The 24,094-nt window shown below is 56.5% G+C and overlaps 1 protein-coding gene across 12 annotated transcripts in view; it reads left to right on the top strand.

Moving 5' to 3' along the window:
- CUX1 (cut like homeobox 1) overlaps window positions 1-24,094 on the top strand; it is a 318,547-nt gene that overhangs the window by 182,162 nt on the left and 112,291 nt on the right. For all 12 annotated transcript variants that reach the window (XM_062179575.1, XM_062179574.1, XM_062179573.1 and 9 more), the window contains exons 5-6: window positions 16,229-16,366; window positions 19,951-20,074. In XM_062179575.1, the coding sequence (XP_062035559.1) occupies window positions 16,229-16,366; window positions 19,951-20,074 (262 nt within the window). The remainder of the gene's footprint in view (window positions 1-16,228; window positions 16,367-19,950; window positions 20,075-24,094) is intronic.

The following is a 24,094-nucleotide window of genomic DNA, read 5'->3' as shown; positions in this document are numbered from 1 at the left end:
CAGCTTTGTCCAGGCCAGAGCGTGGAGGTCTTCCCCTGCCCCCCCCCCCCCAGCCGAGTCCTCCTCCACATTCCACGCGCTATCATTTCCGCTGCCAGGTTCTCCTTCCTGAAGTTGAAGACGCTGAACAAACACTGGAGCCCATGTAGCAGCTGCCGCTGGTGGGCCGGCAGAGTCCTCTGAACAGTTAACCTCGCTAAGACCCCGGATGTGCGGTCCCTCTCACTCACTGCCAGGCCAGCCTCGTGCGGAGTCAGTTCTGAGGGTATTTTCAGACTTGGTGTTGGAAGTACCCTGCTTCATCCAAGCCGCACTGTTCTTCCAACCTGCTGGCCGCCGTCTCCCTGCTACTGACCTGGTCGCACCTGGGTCCCCCTCCTCTCCCGCCCTTCCTGTGTGTCAGGAACAGCACCGGGTCTGGCGCTGTGGCACAGCAGGTTAAACCTCCGCCTGCAGTGCCAGCATCCCACTCGGGCGCTGGTTCGAGTCCCGGCTGCTCCACTTCCCATCCAGTTCCCTGCTAGTGCCCCTGGGAAAGGAGCGGAAGACGCCCGAGGGCCTGGGTCCCTGCACCCACGTGGGAGACTTGGAAGAAGCTCCTGGCTTTGCCTTGGCCATTGCGGCCATTTGGAGAGGGAAGCAGTAGATGGAAGGCCTCTCTGTCTCTCCTCCTCTCTCCTAACTCAGCCTTTCACACAAATGAAAAATCTTTTAGAAAAAGAGGAACAGTGCTGAGCTCTGGGGAGAGACCAGCGGCGAGGTCCCTGCCCTTTGGACGCTACAGAGTGCGCTGGGAATACAGGCGTTAAGCAGCAATTACACGGATAACCACCGGATTTCAGAGGTGACCAGTGTGCCACCCGCACATCTCAGTGGGACCAGAAAACACAGAATAAGGAAGAATGAGCAGGCAGGAGGCGCCCACCTGACGACAGCCACTGGCCGGGGCTGGGAGAACCCAGAGAGCAGAGTGTGTGAGGGCCCTGGACAGGAAGGAGGCTGGCAGGTGGGAGAGCCGTAGGCCAGAGTGGCTCCCACAGCCAAAGAGGAGAGGCCTGGGAGTGGCCGCGAGCCGTGGCATCCGTGCCATGACACCTGTAGGCATCCAGGGACACGGTCCGGGGTGACCAGGTCACGCCGGGTCTAGGCCTGCAGCAGGGGCGTGCGGTCGCCTCGCTGCACAGCAGCTCATGTGAAGGCGGGGACACAGCTGCCCCACAGATGTGTGCATGCAAAAGGCTGTCCCAGCTGCGGCAGGGCAGCAGATCGCAAAGGGGTTAAGAAGCTGTGGGGAGGGAGACACAGGGTTGCTTGGTTTCAGGACCTCGGAGTGGAGCTGGAGAGAAATGAGCGGAGATGAGCTGCAGGGGAGGTGGAGCCGGCTTGGGTTGGACCGGGAGGCTGCGGGAGCCATCGAGAGCGGAGCCCTCCCAGAGCTCAGCTAACGCGGGCTTCGTCTCTCGGCCTGGAAGCCAGCCCTGGCTCCCTGCCCATCCCCGCTCACCATCGTGCTGGCTGGACGTGGCCTTTGGCTTCTCATCCACCTTGCTGAGGTCAGAGGGCAGCCCGCCGCTTCGGTTCCCGGGGCAGTCCCAGTTTGCCCCGTGAATCCACCGGGCTCCCTCTGCCGTCTTTATCGTGGGCAGGTTTTACACCGTAACGTGTGCGTGATCCAGACGCAGGAGCGCTCCCAGGCTTGCACACACCCCAGCTGCTTTCCCCTCGGTGCACCTGTGCTCACTCCGGCGGCCCGTGCACTTGAAAAAAACACAACAGCCGGCACACCTGTCCTTGGTGTTCGTGTTTCTGAATCTACTGATGCTGAGCTGCGTGAGGCCCGGACTGGGCATGGTCCCCAGGTGGGGCAGTCCCTGCAAAGCCAGCCAGCGCCATGAGAGGTCTGCGGCCCTCTCCCCGCTGCTTCTCCCCACCCCGGCTCAAGATGTGCTGCGGTCAGATTGACACTCTCCCACTGCCGGCACTTCCCGACAGCCCACCGCACACCGGGCCCTGTACTCGGCTGAACCTCCCCCCTGCCCCCCAGTGCCGGGGCTTGTTCAGTTCCTTTGAGAGAGTTTTCCACACTTGAATGGGAAGCGTGGGCGGCCTCTGCCCCTCACTGTAATGGTATGAGGAATAAATGTCCCAGCTTTGAAAGCGTGACCCTCTCCGACGGCTACAAGTGTTCCGGAATGATCTCTCCCAGGCTCTCGCATTGCTGGCATGTCACTGCGCTTTTGTTTGTGCCCTCGGCGGGGGAGGGGGCAGCAGCAGCAATCAGTAACGCCGTCTGCTCACTATCTAAGTTTCTGCAGAACCCTTAGGAATGTGTCCCAAATAAGAACTCGTCATCGGAGCCTTTCTGGCCTCCTTAGAAACAAAACCCAACTGCGACCTTCCCCTCCCCCCACAACACCTTAGCAGTTGTATTGTTGGGTCCCTAACGGAAGAGCTGGACGAAGTGTTGGGAGAGCCAGCGCCTGGGCCCCCGCACTGCAGGGCTCGGCCAGCAGGAACATCTGTTTGCAAGGTGTCGCTGCTCCCTCGCCTCTCTTGGTAGCCCCCAGGTAAGAACCACATCTCCCTCCTCGCCCGAGATGTGGTTCAGCTCCTGCAGACGCAAGCCCTCCCACCACAAAAGCACTGCCTGGAAGGGTTTATTTTAAGATTTAAATCTTGGGAAGCACATTACCAGTGACATAAAATATTCATTGACTCATGAAACGCGGCTGGAACTCCGCGTTTCAGGACTGAACGTCTCGCTGCCTTTCCCCGGGAGAGGGGCCTGGGATGGCGAAAAGCCGAGGCGCCGGCGGGAAGGAGCCTGTCGAGGCCCCTGTGTTGCCAGAGCCGGCTGCGGAACGCCAGCGCTCCACGGGTGCCCCCGGCAGAGGTGTCTGCTGAGAGCTGGGGAGACCTTCACGCCTGGCGAGTGTCCCCACAGGCCTGGCATTGCGGGTCTGGAAGCAGAGCGGGGCAGCATCCTTTCGGAACCGCTGCTTCCTGCTTCTCCACGAACATAGAATCATAGCAGCCTGGGCTTTGCGTGCCTGGTACCTTAGAGGTTAGGACGCTACGATTAGGAAACTTCTTGTTTCTCTGTCTTTCTCTCCTGCCTGCCCCTCGCTCAGGATCCCATAGGAAGACCCCTCCTCCCCCAGGGAAACCTGATGAAACCTTGGGATTTTGTTAGGAGTGCCTCCATGTTTTCCATGCTAAGAGCGGAATGGGCGTAGCGCAGGCTACGGAAGCCTGGCCGTCCCAGCCGGCTTCTCGGAGGATGCTCCAGTCCGCGTGTTTCTGGGCTCCTGGTCTTGGCGCCCCAGACCTGGTGCAGAGCATCCTGGTGATTTCACTGACCCGAGAGGGGCAGGGACCCGTCTACAAATCACCTGTGATACTGAAAATCAGCTCTAGGGCGTGTGAAACAGGACAGACAGACGGACAGGGGAAGGAGAGCTTCTGCCAGGGCATGCAAGCCGTGGGCTGTGCGCTGTGCTGCCTCCTGCTTGGCCGGTGGGTCCCTGGCCCGGAGCTGGTCCTGCCAGCAGCCATGGGGACAAGGGACAGTCATGCGCTGCCCTAGCACTCGGGGAATTGGAAACTGGACTGGGGAGGCAGCTAGCAGACGGTCCCGGGGCCTGAGCTGACCGCTGCGCAGTGCGCTGTAGGCTTGTAACCCCAGGGAATGGGCGAGCGCAGCCGCCGTCGGCCTCTAAGCCCCCGGGCCCCGGATCTGCAGTGCTGCCCTGGTTTCCAGGGCTTCCCCTTGTGTTCCTGCGCGCCCCCAGTCCCACCGCACGGCAGCGTGAAAACACCCTGGGCGCGACCTGGGGCCTCGCGCTCCGTGAGCCCGCGTGGCGAGGTGTGTCGCCTCGTCCCCCTTGCCGTGGCCGGGTGGTCCTGGCACGCTGGGTATCCAGACGGCTTTTCATCAGTTGCTCATCAGCATGCTAATTGCTGGATGACTAATTACGCCCTGAATTCCAGTTGATTCTCTTAATGAGACAGCTGGGTTAATTATGTAATCGTGTGATTGCATTAGCCTGGAGTGCCCTGGCGAAAAGGAGCGTCTGCTACACTGTGATGTCATCACCGGCACGGTGCTCACAACGGCCACACTCCCCCGGGGGCTGGCGGCAGGGGTCAGCCCCGCGCCCACAGAGCTCTCTGCGCAGACCCGGGCCTGCGGTCAGCGAAGTCAGGGCTTCCCAGGCCTCGCAGGAAGTGAAGACACAGCCTGCCACAAGCCCTCCCCGTGCCCCCCGGCCGAGCCCGAAGCCCACCTGCCACGGCTGTCCGTGGAGTCTGGGGCGAGCTTTGCTTCTTCCAGCCCTGCCTGCACCCCCACTGTGGCCAACACCTGGGGCGAGACGTCACTTCCCACACAGCGGTGCAGGGATTCCCAGAGAAATGGCCCTGGAGGGGCAGAGGGAGTGACAGCAAGGGGCACACAGCCACGCTGGCCCAGGCCCGCTGCCCCAGTGCCGCGTGTGTGTACACTCTGACACCCTCTTTAACCCGTGGGCCCCCACACACTTCCGATTTCCTGGGGAGAGACACAAAATACCTGGCCAAGTCCCCTCCTCACCTGTTCACGCTTTTCTCCCTGGCTGAGCCCTGGAGCTCCATCCTCCGGGGCCCTCCAGGGATGCTCAGTGGTGTCCCCATGCATGGCAGCCGCACAGGGTCTGCCCAGGCCAGCGGTCTTGCCCATGTACCCCAAGAGTAAGCACTTTTGAACTTATACCCCCGATACATTCGGATTTAATATGTATCCACATGCTAGGCATGTGTGATTATAGTAGTTTATGAAGTGCGTTGCCAATCTTAGCCCAAAAGTGGAATTAAAGGACGGGACGAGGAGTAGAAAGGATTGAGTTTGTTAAATTTGATTAGCGGTACGCAGGCATGATTGTGTGTGCAGGCACACGCATGTGCCCGTGCCGGCGTGCAGTGCCACGGAGCCGCCACCTCCCACTCGCTGCACAGAGCATCTCTCTGCCTGCACGCGTGCCCCCCCAGACCACCACTCTGCCTCTGTTCCTGTCCCTTCTAGACTGTCATCCAGGGGGACTGCAAAGACTCCGTAGGAAAATGGATGGAATTCAGGTTATTTTCATAAAAACATCCATGCATAGTCTTCTTACGAAGGACCCCCCCCCATAAGCCTGGATTTCCAAAATTGTACACCAAAATAAACATCATTTTATGCCACTTCCCACAACACTTTAAAAAAAGAAAAAGGTTTATTTATTTTGAAAGGCAGAGATGGACAGAGAAATCTTCCATCTGCTGGTTCACTCCCTAAATGGCCACAACAGCCAGGGTTGGACCAGGCCAAAGCCAGGCTAGGAGCATCTTCTGGGTCTCCCACATGGGTGCAGGGACCCAAGCACTCGGGCCCGCCTTCCACTGCCTTCCCAGGTGCGTTCGCAGGGAGCTGGACCAAAGGGAGACAGCGGGGCTTGCATCTCCTCTCTGAGGTGTGGTGCCCATGTCCCTGGGGGTGGCTTTGCCTGCTGTACCTCACCGCCAGCCGCTTCCGCAGCACCCTGATGTAGGTGGGACCGTTCGCTGGGTATTGCTCTCACGTGTTTGGGGATCCACCCTTGTCCTGGCGTTGGGATCCTTTTCCTTCTCTTTGCAGGGTGCTGTTCCAGTGTGTGGCTGCGTAGCAGGTGGCTTATTCGCCCGCTGTGGGGGTGGGGCAGGGTGACCTGTTGGGATGCCTGGGTTCAAGTCCCAGCTCCTGTTGATTCCGGCTTCCTGGTAACGTGCACTCCAGGAGGCAGGAGGTGATGGCTCGGTTCGTGGGGTCCCCACCACACGAGCAGCCAACCCCAGCTGAGTCCTGGGCTCCCAGCTTCTCACTGGCCCAGCCCAACTGTTGGCATTTTCTCTCCCTCGCTCCTCTGCCCAGCACATAAATAGCACACGTAAAAACTAAATCTTTTAGGCCGGCGCCGTGGCTTAACAGGCTAATCCTCCGCCTTGTGGCGCCGGCACACCGGGTTCTAGTCCCGGTTGGGGCGCCGGATTCTATCCCGGTTGCCCCTCTTCCAGGCCAGCTCTCTGCTATGGCCCAGGAAGGCAGTGGAGGATGGCCCAAGTCCTTGGGCCCTGCACCCCATGGGAGACCAGGAGAGCACCTGGCTCCTGGCTTCGGATCAGCAAGATGCGCCGACCACAGCGGCCATTGGAGGGTGAACCAACGGCAAAAAGGAAGACCTTTCTCTCTGTCTCTCTCTCTCACTATCCACTCTGCCTGTAAAAAAACTAAATCTTTTTAACCTACCATGGATGTTCGGAGAGAATTGGTAGACGGATACATTTCCATTGCACTTGGGCGCATACCTGGGAGCAAAGTTGCTGTGGCGTCGGGGGCTGCACGTTTAACAGGGCGGGAAATGCACAGTGGCTGCGTCATCGCCTCCGCCCACAGGCAGCAGGAGCGTTCCGGGTGCTCCAGGTCCCCGCGTCGTCTGACATTGTCTAATTCTAGACGTTCCAGCGGGCAGGTGGGATATCTCGTTGTGATTTGAAGTTGCATTTCCCAACGACCAGTGATACTGAATATTTTTTTTTTTCAAATGCCTCTTGGTCGTTCATAGATACTCGTTTGCAAAGCATTTCGATCTTCTGTCCATGTTAAAAATGACTTGTTTGTCTTATCTCTGTTATAAATGTTTTGTGCGTCCTACACACAAGTCCAATGAAATATATTCACTTCATATATTCTCTCCCAGCTGTCATTTAAAGAACTGAGTCCCCACCCCACCCCCCGCCACTTCATTAAAATCCAAAGTTTGTTCCTTGTTTGGTTTCTTCTTATGATTGAAATCATTGCCTTATCCTAAAGTCTCCTGTGTTTTTGTTTGTTTGTTTGTTTGTTTTTTGGAGAAATATAGGATTTTTCCCTGTGGGCCTGATCCATTTTGATGTAATTTTGACGGATGGGGTGCTGGACGGTGAAATTTCACAGGACATCTGCGAGCTTTTCTCCAAAGCCGTTTGCTAGCTGGCTCTCCGCTGGGATGCTGGATTTCCCACGGCGGTTTGGATAACATGCACCCCTGATTTTCATCAGAGTTCAGCCGCATCTCTGGATGAATTTGAGTCCCGCGGTCCGCGCGTGGTGTGTGGATCTAGGTCATCCTTGATTTTTCTCCACGGCGTCTCACAGCACAGTCTCCGAGCCTGGCATGCGCTCGCTTAGTTCAGCCCTAAGTGGGTCAGCGCTTTCAAATGCTACAGTAAATGATCCACTTGTTCTTTTCCAATTGTTGTTACCTTTTCTATAGAAAAGAAATAATGCTTATGTAATGTTATATCTGCGACCTTTTTGTTAAAATGTATTTATCTGCAAGGCAGAGAGCGAGCGAGATCTTCTAGCTGCTGGTTCACTCCCCCAAATGGCCACAACAGCCAGGGATGGGCCGGGCTGAAGCCAGGAGCCTGGAGCTCCATCTGGCTCTCCCACGTGGGTGGCAGGGGCCCAAGCACGGGGTGTCGTCTGCTGCTTTTCCAGGCACATTAGCAGGGAGCTGGCTCAGAGGTGGGGCAGCCGGGACTGGAACCAGTGCCCGTATGGGACGCCAGCCCTCCGCACTGCAACACCAGCCCCCCATGTCCTTATATTCCACTTAGTCGCTCTGGAAGTCTCTCCTGTTTTCTTTGCACCGTTCAGTCTGTGTGCCTTGTAATTGTTGGAATGTTGCTTGTGCTTCTATGGTAGAAGGTCCCTCACAGGTTTCTCTTCCTTGCCTTTCTGCCCTCGCTTCCCGCAGTGCGGTGTAGAGCAGAGCTCGCCTTGGTCCCACGGCAGAGGCGGCATTGGCGGCATCGGCACGTGGCGCCATGCAGTTTATCAGTGAGCCGCCGCTGTTGTAGTCCTTTCAGACTGAAAACAATTCCTCTGATCCCTACTTTGCTCAGAGTTCTTGTCATGAACAGGTATTGAACTTTGTCAGGTTTTTTTTTCCCCCTGCGTCTCTGGAGACGATCATACTGTTTATCTCTTTTATTTTCTTTCTTTCTTCCTTTCTTTTCTTTTCTTTTCTTTTCTTTTTTTTTTTTTTTGAAAGATTTATTTTATTTATGTGAAGCACAGAGTTACAGAGAGCGGTAGAGATAGAGAGAGAGGTCTTCCATCCGCTGGTTCACTCCCCAGATGGCCGCAATGGTTGGAGCTGCGCCAATCCGAAGCCAGGAGCCAGAAGCTACGTCTGGGTCTCCCTTGCAGGTGCAGGGGCCCAAGAACTTGGGCCATCCTCCACTGCTTTCCCAGGCCACAGCAGGGAGGGAGCTGGATCAGAAGAGGAGCAGCCGGGACCAGAACCGGTGCCCATATGGGATGCCGGCACTGCAGGCCAGGGCTTTACCTGCTGCACCACAGCGCCCGCCCCTCTCCTGAGTTTTCTTAATCTGATGAGACAGTCTCATTTTCACGTGTTGAGCCTGTTTGAACGACTTGACAAAGCTCACCTTGGTTGTGACACCTCATGCTTTTTGTACGTCGCTGAATCCAGCCTGCTAATACCTTACTAAGGAGTGTTGCCTGTAAGTTCATTGGGGATGGAGAGCTATAGGGTTTTCTGCTTGGTTTTTGTTCATCCTTTCAATGTCTTAATGAAGTTTCGGTACCAGGACCGTGCTGGCTTCATAAAACCAGCCGGGAAGTAATCCTAGAATTTGTCCAGTTCACCAGTGAAGCCACCCGGGACCGGGATTTTTTTTGCTACGTATATGTGTTATAACCTCAAAGTCTTTGACAGATATAAGGCTATTCAAATGTTGTGAAATTTTCTTCTGGAGTCGCTTTTGGTAATTGAGAAGTTTTTCCTGGAAGAAGCATTGTCGTGGTCGGATTTAGGGGCAGTGCCGTGGCGCAGCGGGTTAGCCGCCTCTCGGGCTGGCGGCATCCGTATCAGAGGGCCTGGGTTCAACGCCAGCCCCTCCGCTTCCCATCCAGCGCCCTTCCTGCTCACGCACATCCTGCGAAGCCACAGGTGGCGGCTCAACTATTTGGCTGCCTGCCACTCCCTTGGGAGATCCAAACTGAGCTCCTGGCTCCTGGCTTTGGCCTGTCTCAGCCCTGGGTGATGCAGGCGTCTGAGGAGTGAACGGGTCTGTGGAAGATAATGTGTGTCCCTCTGTCGTTCTGCCTTTCAAACAAATAAATACATCTTTTAAAAAATGAATTACTGGCGGCCAGCACCGCAGCTCAATAGGCTAATCCTCCACCTAGCGGCGCCGGCACACCAGGTTCTAGCCCCGGTCAGGGTGCCAGATTCTGTCCCGGTTGCCCCTCTTCCAGGCCAGCTCTCTGCTATGGCCCGGGAAGGCAGTGGAGGATGGCCCAAGTGCTTGGGCCCTGCACCCCATGGGAGACCAGGAGAAGCACCTGGCTCCTGGCTTCGGATCAGCGTGGTGCGCCAGCCGCAGCGGCCATTGGAGGGTGAACCAACGGCAAAGGAAGACCTTTCTCTCGGTCTCTCTCTCTCTCTCTCTCACTGTCCACTCTGCCTGTCAAAAAAAAAAAAAAAAGAATTACTGGGGCCAGCACTGTAGTGTAGCAGGTAAAGACATTGCCTGCAGTGCCAGCATCCCATATGGGTGCGAGTTCAAGTTCCACTACTCCACTTCCGATCCAGCTCTCTGCTGTGTCCTGGGAAAGCAGTGGAAGATGCCCTAGGTCCTCGGGTCCCTGTACCCATGGGGGAGACCTGGAAGAAGCCCCTGGCTTCTGGCTTCAGATCAGCACAACTCCAGCTGTTGCGGCCAATTGGGGAGTGAACCAGCAGACGGAAGACCTCTCTCTGCCTCTGTCTCTCTCTCTCTCTACCTCTCCTTCTCTGTGTGTAACTCTGCCTTTCAAATAAATAAATCTTTGTAATAAAATGAATTACCAGGTTCGTTGATGTAACATTGTTCACAATACTGTCTTTCAAATGTCTTTCCTCCTTTCACTTCCTGGTCTTGGAACCTGTGGGTTCTCGTCTTGTTCCTTCTCCATCAGCGCGGCGGGAGCCTGGGACATCGCGATGGTTTCTGCAGCGCCAGCTTTTGTTGGCATCAGTTTTTCTCCGCATTCCTGATTCCCCTTTTTATCGCTTCCTGGTTTTTTTATTCGGTAGCGTCTACTTACTCCCTTTGGGTTTAACTGGCCGCCTTCCTCGCGGCTCAGAGTGGAAGCGCAGGACTTTGCCTTCAGTCCAGACCTGCGTGGTCTCTGCTGTCGGAGACGCATCAGGACCCCGGGTGTCGCCGTGTCTGTTCTGGGTGCTGACGCTGCGTGTGCGTCGTGAGAGGAGGCCGTTCAGCCGCCCTGGAGGGCAGTGTTTAGGAAAGGCCGCGTGACGGTATCCTTCGGACCTTCCGTGTCCTTGATGGTCTTGTGTCTGGTTGTACCGTTCATCAGTGCAGCAGGAGTTCCAAACCCTTTAACCAGCGGCGTGGATGTCTTTTTCGCCCCGTCAGCCTCTGAGTGGTGTGTGTGAAAGCTTTGTCTTGGGGGATACACAACCTTCACCTTTAGGATTGTGAGAGGTTTGCGGTGATGTGGTTCTTTGACGTTTATTCAGTGTTTGCTATTTCTCATGATGTCCATTCTGCTGCGGTTCCCTTTGATTTTCCCTATTGTCACTCCAGCTTCTCTTTCAGTTAGTATTTTCTTGGAGCTTTTCTTTTTTCTTTCTTTCTTTCTGTTTTTTTTTTTTTTTAAGATCTATTTTATATATTTGAAAGGTAGAGTTAAAGAGAAAGGGAGAGACAGATCTTCTACCCTCTGGTTCACCCCAAATAGCCACAACGGCTGGGGCTGGGCCAGACTGAAGCCAGGAGCTTCATCCGGGTCTCCTGTATGGGTGCAGGGGCCCAAGTGCTTGGGCTAACCTCCACTGCCTTCCCAGGTTGCATTAGCAGGGAGCTGGATCGGAAGTGGAGCAGCCGGGACTTGAACCAAGGCCCATATGGGATGCTGGCATTGTAGGCTGCTACGCCACAGCACCAGGCCCTTGTCTATCTTTTTCTGTCCCTACCTAGTCACTAGTAACTGCCCTGGTATGTAAGCTGCATTTCTTATCAATCGGGGTGTCCCGGCAGTCTGGCTCTTCACTGGAACGTGCGATCACGGTGATTATGGGGAAAGCTGAGGGTAAATCTACCATCTTACTGCTTGTAAGTCAGTACAGCACCTTGACTTTGTCCTGCATTTACCTCGCCTGCTTTCCTCCCGTTCTCCACGTGGTTATCTTTATTTTGCTTTGCTTCCCCATTACCTTCTCCGCTGTAGCTGTGTTTTACGTCCCCGGTGCTCGCTCACCTCCGTCCGGCCCAGCGTCTGCTCCCCACACCCTCCCTTCAAGCGCTGCCATGCTGTTCCCAGACCCCAGGAGCCGCACGGTGCACCTGGCTTCTCCTCCCTGTTCTGCGCACCAGTTCCTCATTCTGCTTTTCCCTGCGATATAACCTACGAGGCGCTGTCGCCGTGTTTGATAGCTATCTTCTAAGGAAATTAAACTCGAGAAAATGGCATTTCTTTTTACCCATGGAGACTCACCGTCCCCAGTTTGTGTAGATCCAGGCTTGCCACTGGCCCCGTGTTCCGTCAGTGTCCGGAGCTTCCTTGAACAACTTCTGTACCCTAGGTGTGCTGGCAATCAATTTTGTCAGCTTTTGTTTGGGAAGAAACTCTCCACCATGACCTCATTTCAAAGGGGAATCTTTCTGGGTATAAAACCGTCTGATGGTTTTGGTTTTGTGCGTCCTCTCCCAGAATTCACTGCTCCTACAGGAGGTATCCAGGCCTTCTTGTCTGTCTTCCCCAGGATTTGAAGAATCTCCTTTTCTCTGCCTTTTTAAGGTGCTTTGGTTCTTTAAGATTTATTTACTTATTTTGAAAGGCAGGGTTAGAGGGAGAGAGAGACAGAGATCTGCCATCCACTGCTTCACTCCCCAGATGGCTGCAATGACCAGGGCTGGGCCAGGTCAAAGCCAGGAGCCCCACTCCCCTGATGGCTTCTCGGCATGGGGATTGGATCCAGGCTGCCCCGTGGCTCCCCGCGGAGGCTCCGGAGTCCAGCGGGGTCCTTTGTATGGCTCCTGCCTCCCTGCTTATTGTGTTCATCTTTTTCTTTAAATCCTCAAGCGCAGGCCTCTTCCCCCCGCCCCCAATGCTCCCCCTGCCCTTTGCAGCGCAGCCACGGGGACCCCTCCCCATCTGCCCCGGGCCACATTCCCCTCCCTTCTGGGCCTCTGCCCTGGCTGGGCCCTCCCCGGCCCACCCCGCTTCCTCCCTGCGGCGCCATGCTGCACCCCGCCCTGCCACACCACGCCCCATTTCTTCTCCCACAGGGCAGGACTGGAGAGGATTCCCTGTGGTTTGGATTTGCCGCCTGCCCTCTCCTTCGCTTCACGGGAACATCAGGCTTCTGGGAGCAAAAATTTCGGCTTGCTGCCGACCGCGGCCCCTCAGCACCTCGCACGGTCCTGCGGCCATCGGCTCCACGTGGGGTGCCGGCACTGAGCCCTCCCGTGGATCCGACAGTGTCCACTCCCCTTCCTGGCTGTCCTGTCAGCTCTGACACCCACACGTGCTGACTGCCCCACAGTCTCCACGGGTCTAGAATGTGTGTGTCTGTGAGGGGAACTGGCCCAAGTGTTGCCTCTTCCTTAAATTTGAAAAAAAAAAAAATCAAGCCAATGCAGTTTTCCCCAATTTCTCCTCCTGGACGGTCTTGCACCCTTCTGATGGTCAGGGTGGCCTCTGCGTGACGCAAGGGCTTCCTACGTGCAGAAGGACCTCGCTCACAGCTGGTGTCGGCCTGGTGCTGTCCCCACGCCTTCTCTGTTCCTAGACAGCTTCAGATGCACAAAGACTCGGCAGTGTGTGGTCGCATCCCATCCCAGTGGGCGGCCCCAGGGGGGCAGCAGCCCGGGCCGTATCACCTAGGTGTGCGGCGGGCTGCACCACGCAGGTCTGTGCCAGCGTGTTTGCGCAAGGACAAAATCACCCAGCCTTGCGTGACTGCCCCTGGTTTAGTTTCACTGTGGGGCCTACCCCAGGCCTTTCCCAGAGCGGAGAGCGGCTTAGGAAATGCCGGCCCGGGAAATTAGTACCCGAAGAGACAGTATAATTTAGCTGGCTGCCGATTCAGGAAGCAGAATTGTTAATGAGAACTTTGCATACCTGTTTGCCCGCTCCCTGTCCCCAGGTGAGATGCCAGCGCCTGACACATCCCAGAGCAGCCACCCCCCGGCCCCAGGCTGCGCGGGCTGCGACGAATGAGCTCATGTTACCGGCACTTAGGGAAAGGTGTTGGAGAAATACAAGTGAGGGTGGTGGTGGTGTTTGTTACAATTATCTTCTTTGCGCCCCGTGTTGCAGAAGGAGCTAGACCTCAAAGAGTGTTTTAGGAATTAGCCATTAGATCATTGTAACACACTTCGCGAGGGGTGCACAGGGCCTGCCGGGTGGCATCAAGGAGGCCGGCAGGACAGGGCTTTGTTGTTGCTGGCTTGCACTTGGGCGTGTTCCCCCGCCTCCCCCAGACAGTTCCCTCGTGGAGCTGCTTCTGGCGTTGGGAGGAAGACCTAACAATACCTGTGTGGGGCTGAAACGGCATTGCAAATCATTGCAAATCATTAACGAGACAGAAAGCTATGATTTCCCCAGATTAACATGCAAGTTGGGGTTTGGCCTGCCGGAACCCATTGTTTTGGTCTCCAGCTCGAACTTGCTGGAGTCATTATATTGTCATGCGGTAATTAGCTGTTCCTTTAATACAAGTAATAAAAATTAAGCCTAAGAGGTAGCTTAGCTGTGTCTCCTGCATCTCCCAAAACAGTCTTCAGATGCGGCAGGCACTGAGTCACTTGACTGGACTCGGGTCCGAGGCTCCATGCGTGGAGATGTCGGGACCCTGAATCTGTCCTTCGTTCTCTTTTACCCCGGGCATTCACCTGCAGTAGGGGTGAATTAAATATCGGTGCCCGAGTGGTCGTCTGCCGTGCAGGGCTCGGCAACTCTGTCTCCAGGTCTGGTTGCTGCTCGCTTGGTGGTGTGCGTGCTGTAGGTTTATGTCCCTGGATTCCTTGCCAAAAGCAGATCTAGTGGATCCTGGCCTTTGAACGGGAATGGACCGGAAACATAGTTGACGGGAAAGTTAGAGAGCGGGGAGCTGACTGCTGGCTTGGGCTGGCTTGGTTCTTTAAAGATGGCCTTTGTGCCCGTAGTCGTTCTGGGAAGCAGACGTCGCTAGACGTCCTACAGGTGGCCACGGCTCCCCTTCCGGCCTCCGTGTCAAGTTCACCTTGTGGATGCAGGTGGAGGAGGCCGCCTGCTCTGCACGAGGCCCCGGAGGTGGGGGTGGGGAAGGTACCCTTGGAAGACCCCAAAGCGACAAACAAAGCAGCACCTAAGGGCAAGCGTTGGCCTCCCAACCACTCGCATCACAGCTGCAGCTGGCAGCTAACGCAGACCCCAGGGGTCTCTGGGTCCCTGCCACCCATGTGAGAGACCTGGACCGAGTTCCCGGCTCCCAGCTTCAGCCACGGCTGCTGTGTGCATCTGGGGAGAGTCCACTCGCTCTCTCTCGCTCTCTCTGCTTCTCAAATCTAAAAGGAAAAACTTGACGTGCAGCTGCATCTAGAATGTTCCGAGGAATTCGGCGTCTCGTGTTATTCCTAGTCCTGCTTGCACAGAGCCATCTCCCCAGAATAGCTGTGGAGAGCTAATTTAACATAAATATTGTAATGCGGAGTGAAATAATGCTGGCGAGCGGGCCGTGATGAACTGTGTATACACAGGGGACAGAGCCCGTGTGCAGCCCCGGCACCCGGCGGTGCTGACGTCGCCCGCGACACAGCCCAGTTGTCTGCCTCTTGTAAACTGTGCAGAGACGTTGGCACCACGACGAGTTCCTGGCTCCTGGTTCGCCGGGGCAGGGGAGACCCAGCCCGTGTCTCCAGGAACCCAGGGTGGTCTGAAAAATTAATGACTCTGGCATTTGAAACTGCAGTGAGCTCTTGGATATACACCCCTGTTGATCCGCCCCGCTCCGTGTTTAGCATTCCTGTCTGGGAGCAAAAGGCCCGCGGCCGCCTCCCAAGTGACGCTGGCGCCCACGCCGGAACACGGGGCCGGCACGTCTCCCACCAAGCCCAGCGGACTTGGGGGTTCTCCCGGAGCTTCCCGAGGAAGCGCCCCACGGGTGCCCAGCAGGTGGCCTGGAACTGCCTCCTGGGTAGCACAAGGGACACTTGCCATCTCTCCGTCTTTGCTGAGCTGGCGGTAAAGCCGGCAGCCGAGAGTGCCCTAAATTCCGTGTCTGCGATCTGACTCGGTTAGAACCCAGTTTCTTGTAAGTAAACCTGGCAGCAGATATCACACGGAACTGGCCCGGACGCCGTCCTGCTCACATGGCTCTGCTGTCTGTGTTCCAGTCGGCAGTGGGACAGCCAGAACCCCGGGCACGCCGGGGCGTGCTGGGTCACAGCGGTGCCTCCGTAGGCTTCTCCGGTCTAGGGGTCAGCAGCTGCCCACCTCTTCCTGACGAGCAGCCCTGTCTTGGAGTAGGGTGGCCTCTCGTAAGGCCCAGGGGTTCAGTTTCCGCTGCTCTGGCCGTGACCTTCCTGGTGAAGAATGGTCACTGGGAGCTGGCAGCCTCATTCCGTGCTCTGTGCCCGCTCCCCAGGCGGGCCTCTCGGCTTCTCCGAGCTTGCCTGGCCACTGCTGTGTCGGTCTCTCTCCCAGAATCACTGCCGGGGCTCAGATGAGAAACTGCTCTGGATTCTGGAATGTTCGCAAAGTGATCAGGGTCGTTCCCAACTTCATACGAGTTTTGGAAACTTTGAACTCACAGGTGCCTTGCCCGCACGGAGCTCAGCCCCAGGTGTACAGCTGAGTGCGCTGGGGCTCCTTCCCTTGGCGCTGCCGCCGCCGCCGCCGCCGCGTGTGTTCCCCTTCTTATCAGATCAAAGAATGAAAATCATTACAGCGTTGCGTCACCCGCACCAGAGCCTCTGGCAGGTGCCAGCGAACCCCACGGCTCTGCCCACCCCATTTTCACGAGCTGAGGACGCTGGGGTGGGGGTCCTAAGTTTGCACAGTGGCAAAGGAGCACCCCCATGCAGCCTGGGGGCTCCTGGGCCGGCGCCAGGACAAGGGGGGGGGGCGCGACCGCATCGGAGTGGGGCGATTGATGTGTGCGTTCGTGTCGTGCAGATCCCGTGCCAGCTCTGGACCTCGGGCAGCAGCTCCAGCTCAAAGTACAGCGCCTGCACGATATTGAAACGGAGAACCAGAAGCTTAGGGAAACGCTGGAGGAGTACAACAAGGAATTCGCCGAAGTGAAAAATCAAGGTTGGTGGGAAGCGCCCGCTTTGCTTCTCTCTCTCTCCCTCCCCTTCCCTCCCCCTCCCTCTCCCTCCTTCCCTCCCTCCCTCCTTTAACGGGCTGCCCTGTGCTGCTGGGACAAGCTGGGACCGCTCTCTGCCCGTCTGGGAGCCGGGATGGGGCGAGACCGAGCGTGTCGTTAGAGGGAGGTAATGATGCTGCCCTCTGCTTCGGAAGTGAAACCTTTCCCGGCACAAGGGCTGCTCTGCCGGGACCGAGGGAGGCTCCCCAAACGCCCCTCCTGTGTCATCAGGGGCCCCGGGCGACACCTGTCAGGAAGCCGGCCCCTGATCACAGGGTCCCACACGTAATTGCCGTGGGGACAGGAAGGCGGCGGACGCGTCCGTCCTCGCAGGCTGCGGGCTTCGGCCCCGCCTGTCCCTCGTCAGCCTCACCTGTTCATCGCACAGCTCATGAACAAAAACCCGCCCTCAGTGTGGCGGCCCAGCCGGCCACAGGCTGGCCCTTGGCATCGCTGAGGGAGAGCAAAGGCCCCGCTCCTGCCCCGAGAGAGCCCTCAGAGTCCCCGCGCCTGGGGGCTCCCATGGCTCCGAAGCGCAGCAGCTGCACGCTGTCCCCAGGTGTGCAGCCCTCCTCAGACCTGAGGGGGAGGGGAGGCAAGGCGGCTTCCATGCCCACCCCACCCCCCACCCCCCGCCCCCCTCCACGGCAAGGGGTTTAATAGACGCCCAGGGCTCGGCAGCGAGATGGTTGAGGGAGACTTGTTCTGAAAGCACCCTTGGCCCTGAGAACCATAGAGGAGGCCACTGCAGGAGGCAGGGTTGTCCCCGGCAACATCTGGCTCTGAGCACTGCGGGGGGGCCCCCAGGCTCAGGGTCCAGCCGGGCCCCACCTGCCCCTGGCCGCACAAAGAGGGTGCTGAGCCCTCCACCTGACCTGTGGAAGGTGAGCCCCTGGGCTTCCTCCCCCCAAGGCCCCTCTGAGAGAAGGCCCTGCCCTGCCCCCCACTGCTGAGTTTTCCCAGGACCACTGCACGCGCACACACACACACACCCATACATACACACACACACACGCACACCCCGTACCTTTTTTTTTTCCGATTTCCCTCAGTGCCCCCTGGCACCTGAACTGGACAGATGTGCTCCGGGCTCTCCGTTGAGTTTGCCTTTGTTTGCTTAGAGGTGCTGCAGGTGGCCCCTTGGGGTCAACCTATGCCAGGTTGTCTTGCCCTTCCCCTCCATGTGGCCAGCACCCCAACCGCCAGGGCTGAACAGCAGCCATGACGGAGTGTGGGGTGTTCTCTCCCACAGAGGCCTCTCCATCGAGCTTTCAAAACTGAAATCCAGGGGCCGGCACTGTGGCTCAGTGGGTTGAGCCACCACCTGCATCAGTGGCATCCCATCTGTGTACCGGTTCGAGTCCCCGTTGCTCCTCTTCCCATCCCGCTCCCTGCTGATGCACCTGGGAAGGCAGTGGAGGTTGGCCCAGGTGCTTGGGCCCCTGCCACCCACATGGGAGACCTGGATGGAGCTCCAGGCTCCTGGCTTTAGTCTGGCCCAGCCCCAGCTGTTGGGCCATTTGGGGAGTGAACCAGTGGATAGAAGATTCTCTCTCTCTCTCTCTCTCTCTTTCTCTAATTCTGCCTTTCAAATAAATATTTTTTTTAATGAAATCCACGGCTCTCTAGAGAACGGAAGCTCTGGGGAGCCCAGGGGCCTGGCTTGAGTCCCTCTGTCACCCTGGCCATGTGGCCTTGGGCACAGCATCTAGCTCAGTTAAAAGCCTCTGTGTCCCGGGGGCCGGCGACTCGGGGCGCAGTGGGCCTGAGGGCGACTCCGCGTCCAGGAAACGCCCCTGTCCTGGCCAGCCTCCCCATCTGATTGTCTGAGGTCTGCCCGTCTCAGGAAGGATGCCTTTGTCCTCTTCCTCTCTCCAGCACCAACTATCAGAATTGAGAGGGGTGGGGGAGGCACGGTTTTAGTCACCGCCGTAGCGTAGGTGGTTAGAAAGTTAGAGAGAGGAATTTCTGTGTCGTGAGCACACACACACACACACTCAGACAAGCGCTAAAAAGATAAGTGGAGGCCCCGGGCATCGCTAGTGAGGGTGAGCTTGTCCGTGCCCTTCTGCCATGCGGGGCACCTGCTGAGATGGCCAGGGGTGACCTGGACACAGGCCTGGCACCAGCAGGCCAGCAGCTGCAGCACGATGAGCCCCCAGCTTGGGCTCAGCCTGCCCGGGAGTAGCACCCCATCCCCTCCCCCAGAGACCTCATGAACACAGAGCCCAAACGCCCTGGGAGGGGCACGGGTGTGCCCATGGAGACCAGCCTCAGGGTCCGGCTGCCCAGAGCCCTGACCGTCCGGGAGGGGTCCCACTCCTCCTCACCGCCGCCCTGGCAGCCAGGCTCGGGGTCTCGTGCAGGCGGAAGGCCCCAGTTCTGCCTCCGCACTTCCGTCTGCCTCTCTCCATCCAAGCAGAGCTCTCTGGGTTCCCCTAAGGCGGGAGGCCAGTTTCTTAACTCTGCCAGGCCACGGCTCCTGCATCCATTGGAGCCACAGCCTTTGCCCGTGCACCTGTCTACGCCAGCTACCAGGAACACAAGAAACCCAGCCTTGTGCTTTCTGAGCCGTGGATCTGTAAGCAGCCGCAAATTCTCCATGCGTGCGCTGCTGTCCTCATGGCTGCGGCCGAAGTGCCGCTGCCCCAGGCCGTGCAGCTCGCGCCGCAGTGCAGGTGGAGGGTTCCTGCTCTCAAGTGACCCCCTGGTCTGAGTTAGGCTCTGCTTCGTCCATGGCATCCACTCTGCTGATCTGGGTTTGGACACTTGCCCGGGACCATGCAGCGAGTGGGTGTCAGGGAAGCCACTGCCAAGAGCTGCATGGCCCTGGGCTTTGCCTGGACAGCCCTGCCTCCTGAAGGGCCCTGGGCCTCGGAGCACTGAGTGTCACAGGGTCCCCTTCAATACCCAGCTGCTGTCCAAGGCCCTGGCTCTCTTGCTGCAACCCCGGGTACTTGTAGGCTACTCTCCAGGCCCCGAGCATCTGCCCCCAGGCCTTACTCATCCATGCGCTCCGCACGTCCACATCCCCAGCCTGGGGGAGGCCACTCCCCACACCCACGCTCCAGGGCAGGTCCTTGCAGCCCGGGAGATACCTCGCATCTCCAGGCACTTGGGAAAGAGCCCCACCAAGATGGCTTCCTTCCACGAACCTCTGTGCGAGGGAGCACTTAAATCCACGCTCACGGTCGATGCTTCTTCACCAGTGAGAGCCCGCCCTGCTGTCTTTTTTATTTTTATTATTATTTTTTTTTTGAATTGTGCTGGAGAATTCATAGCCCTTCTTCCCAGCAAAGCCCATCGATCCTCCCCAGCCCAAGCGTTGAAAGTTCAATTTAACATTTAGGGAGTAAGAGGTTCTCCAAAGGGACTCGTAGCCATTGATTTTGTGTCGGGCGTTGAAGAGCTGAAGTTTTGAACGCGGCGGCCCCACTGGCAGAGGGAAACCTCGCGCACGCAGCCACGGGGCCCCGCGCTTCTCAGACACGGCTTCAGTTCTGTTTTTTGTTTGTTCCCCTTTCCGCAGAGGTTACGATCAAAGCGCTCAAAGAGAAAATCCGAGACTACGAGCAGACCCTGAAGAACCAGGCCGAGGTCATCGCTCTGGAGAAGGAGCAGAAGTTACAAAATGATTTCGCAGAAAAGGAGAGGTGAGGGCACGCGTGGTACGGCGGGCGCGGCGGGCACGGCAGGCGCGGGCGGCAGCCCTGCGCCCTGAGCCCCGGCTGCCAGCAGGGGCGTGGGAAGTGAAGGTGCCCCTTTGTGCTGTGTGTGTGAGGTTCCCCAGAGGGAAGCGCACAGGTCTCTCCCTGTTGCTGGGTGTGGTCAGGCGGGCGGTGAGCAGAGGGCGTCTCTCAGGGCCCTGCGGGTCCACGCTGGAGCCTGAGGCGTGCGTGGCGAGCAAGTGGCACCAGGGATGTGTCCCCGTGTGGCCCTCCCGGGAAGCCCTGGGTGCCACCCGAGCTCCCTCCGTCTTCATACCCGAGTTCTGGTGGACAGCATCACACGCACACACACACCCCTACACACACACCCCCCTATACACACACACACACACCTACACACACACCCCTATACACACAAACACCCCTACACACACACACCCCTATACACACACACCTACACACACACCCCTATACACACACCCCTACACACACACACCCCTATACACATACACACCTACACACACATGCACACACACCCCTATACACACACCCCTACACACACATGCACACACACACCCCTACACACACCCCTATACACACACACACCGCTACACACACGCACCCCTATACAACAAACGCACCCCTACACACACACACATGCACACACATGCACACACGCGCGCACACACACACGTGTGCCAAGTCTTGGCGGTTGCATTGGTTTGGTTTGGTTTGCTCCTTTCCACTACTCCACAGCGCCTCATATATCGCGGACTTGGCATATGGTGTCCCTAACTGAAATCCCGAAATCTGAAATGCTCCAAAGCCCAAAACGTTTCCACTGCCATCATGACGCAGGCATGACGCAGGCTCAAGTGGTTGGGTCCCTCCTGCCTGTATGGGAGACCCAGATTACTGAGGTCCTGTGCTCCTCGCTCCTGCCTGGCCCAGCCCTGGCTGTTGTAAGCATTTGGAGAGTGAACCAGTGGATGGAAGATCTCTGTCTCTCTTTCTCTCTCTCTCTCTCTCTCTTTCTTTCTCTCTCCCCCTCCCCCTCCCCTTGCCTTTCAAGTAAAATAATGAGTGAAAAGTTTTGGGTTTTTTTCATTTTCAGATAAGGGTCGCCCAACCAGTAAAATCTGTGCAAATGCCCCAGAGCGTGAGCCCCTGTGGTCCCAGGCCTCACAGCCTGTGTCGGCAGAACATGTCCCTGCACTGTGGGGTTCATGTGGGTCTGGAATTCCCATGGCCTCCTTACCCAAAACTTTCCTCACAAGAAAACAGTTGGTGTGATGGCTTAATGAAAGTTAGGTTCCTTATATAAACAGAAATCTTTAAGGGCTATTGAGTTTACCAGTTCCAATGTAAGTTGGATTTTTTTTTTTTTTTAAGAACTCTGGTTAAATTGAAATATAAAGACGTAACCGGGGCGTGCTATGTATAGTTAGAAGTAAGGTGCCTGGTTTGGTGCTGGATGGGATGGGGTTTTGCTGTGTTGTGCTAAGCAGGCGGCCTTTGGAAAGAACAGAAATGGCACTGGCTACTCACCCAGTGCCCACCACGCGTCCAGACTTTGCCAGGCCGAGCGCCCATGACACAGCTGCCAGGCAGACTGCCTGGGTTTACAGGGGGAGAGACCAGGCCGTGGATGAGGTGCCCGCTCAGCCCCCACCTCGGGGGGCCATGGAGGAGACCCCCACCCTGCCGATGCAGAGTGGGTCCCAAGTTACTGCCTCTCGGGATCTAGCTCTGTATGCCCAAAGAGGTTGCTCTCTGCATTGTTGCTGTGGATTCATTCTGAGAGGAGGAGCACAGTAGGGGCAAGAGGCGCGGAGTCACCACACAGACCCCCGGGAGTTGAGTGAAAGCAGTCCAGAGGTGAGCAGCCGCAGACTCATTTATTTCAGTGGGTACAGCAGCTTATATAGCTGAGGCAGCCAATCGGTCAAGGGGCGGTCTATGCCTTAACCAATCACAGCCTGTTGCCAGGCAGTATTTGAAGCCATCCAATCACAGCCTGTTGCCAGGCAGGCTCCGTTGCCAGGTGGTTTCTGAAGCCATTCCTGAGTAACTGATACTCACTTGCCGGCGGCCATCTTGGCATGGCCTTCTCATTCCACCACACTGCATTACTGGCTGTGGGGAGCAGGGGTGCGAGCAGTGTTGGCGCTGCCATGAGAAATGGGGACGTGAAAGGTGGGCCACCCCCGCGTGCTGCAGCATACAGCCTTGGAGATGCCCAGGGCCCAGAGAGGGCCCCCACCTCCAGTGTGAGACACACAGGAGGAAGCTGCACGCCACGCTACGGCGTCTGCCCAGAGCGCACCCACACCTTGCAGAAGTGTGGAAACCAGCTGATAAGCAAATCAAACTATGTAAGTTTTCATAATAGGGAAAAAGAGTGAGATTACTGGAAGATTAGAAAACCGTTTGGAGGGGAGGATAATGCTAGATTGTTCTTTGTATGAAGATACTGAGGTGAGTCTAGAATTCCACTATTAATAATTAAATCACATGCATACCAGAAGAAAGCTTGGTGCATATTTATTCTTAATATCGTGGGAGTGGGGAAATCTTTCTAAGCATACAGGGAAACTTATAATACTATTTAAAACTTCAAACAGGAGCCGGCATTATGTCACAGCAAAGCCCCTGCCTGTGGCCCCAGCATCCCATACAGGGGCTGGTCTATGTCCTGGCTGCTCCACTTCCTATCCAGCTCCCTGCTAATGCACCCTGGGAGGCAGGAGAGGATGGCTCAAGTGCTTGGGCCCCTGCATCCAATGTGTGAGACCCGGATGGAGTTCCCGGATCCTGATGGCATCCTGGCCCAGCCCAGGATGTTGCAAACATTTTAAATAAACACTTAAAAACAAACAAAAAAAAAACAGACTCTTAATAACCTTTGACAATAAAACAGAATTCCAAGAGCATTCACAGACTGGGAAGAATATTTGCAGCAGCTAAAAACAAAAGGGCTGATTTTCTTTATATGCAGAGAGCTCTTTCAAATTACTAAGAAATCATCAATTCTACCAAAAAATGAGCAAAAGCGATTAGCATTTCACAGAAAGAGAAATGTGCAGCTTTCCTCGGCAGTGCAAAGTTAAGTGTGAGGCGCTGGTGGTGTGGCCCAGCAGGTAAATCTGCTGCCTGTGACGCCGGCATCCCAGGTGGGCGCCAGTTCGAGCCCTGGCTGCTGCACTTCCAATCCAGCTCCCTCCTAATGCACCTGAGAAAGCAGTGTTAGATGACCCAGGTCCTTGGGCCCCTGCACCCACGTGAGAGACCCAGATGAAGCTCCTGGCTTCAGACTGGCCCATGGCTGGCCGTTGTGGCCATTTGGGGAATGAACCAGCAGATAGAAGTTCGTTCTCTCTCTCTCTCTCTCTCTCTCTCTCTCTCTCTCTTTCTCACTGCCTTTGAAATAAATCTTTTTTTAAAAAGTTAGGTTAGCAAGGTGAGCATGCTGTCAGCAGGAGTTTAAATTGGTGAGGGTTTCTGCTGGGAAAGTTCTCGATACCTTACCGTGCATCACTTTTGACAATACACATTTGCCAAGAACTTTTTGAAGACCTTTGGTTTGCACCAATTTCAAAAAACTGTGTAGTCCGTTTTCCGCAAACTTTTTGAAGCAGCCACGTATGCCTGGAGTTGAACATTTGAAGTCTGGAGGTGAAGGCACCCAGCAGGGTGTTGTGACCCCCTTGGCACAGGAAGGAAGGAGCGGAGTTGGAGTTCGTGTTTGACCCTGATGTGCTACACTGTAGTACAGCACCTGCTAGTTTGTATCTCACTGGCCTGTTACCTGCGGGCTTGCGGTTCATTGTGCTGTGGTACCTACCTTACTCCACTGTACTTCTGTACACCCAGAAGCATTCTAGGAAGATACAAAAGAACTCGATCCATGGCAGAGAAAGGACGTTATACTTAACAATAGTCTCGGGGCCAGCGCCATGGCTCACTTGGTTAATCCTCCGTCTGCGGCACCGGCATCCCATATGG

Source organism: Lepus europaeus, chromosome 21, assembly GCF_033115175.1.
Source record: "Lepus europaeus isolate LE1 chromosome 21, mLepTim1.pri, whole genome shotgun sequence".
Taxonomy (NCBI): domain Eukaryota; kingdom Metazoa; phylum Chordata; class Mammalia; order Lagomorpha; family Leporidae; genus Lepus; species Lepus europaeus.
Note: the sequence above shows the minus strand (reverse complement) of the source record. Positions and strands in the feature narration are given on the sequence as shown.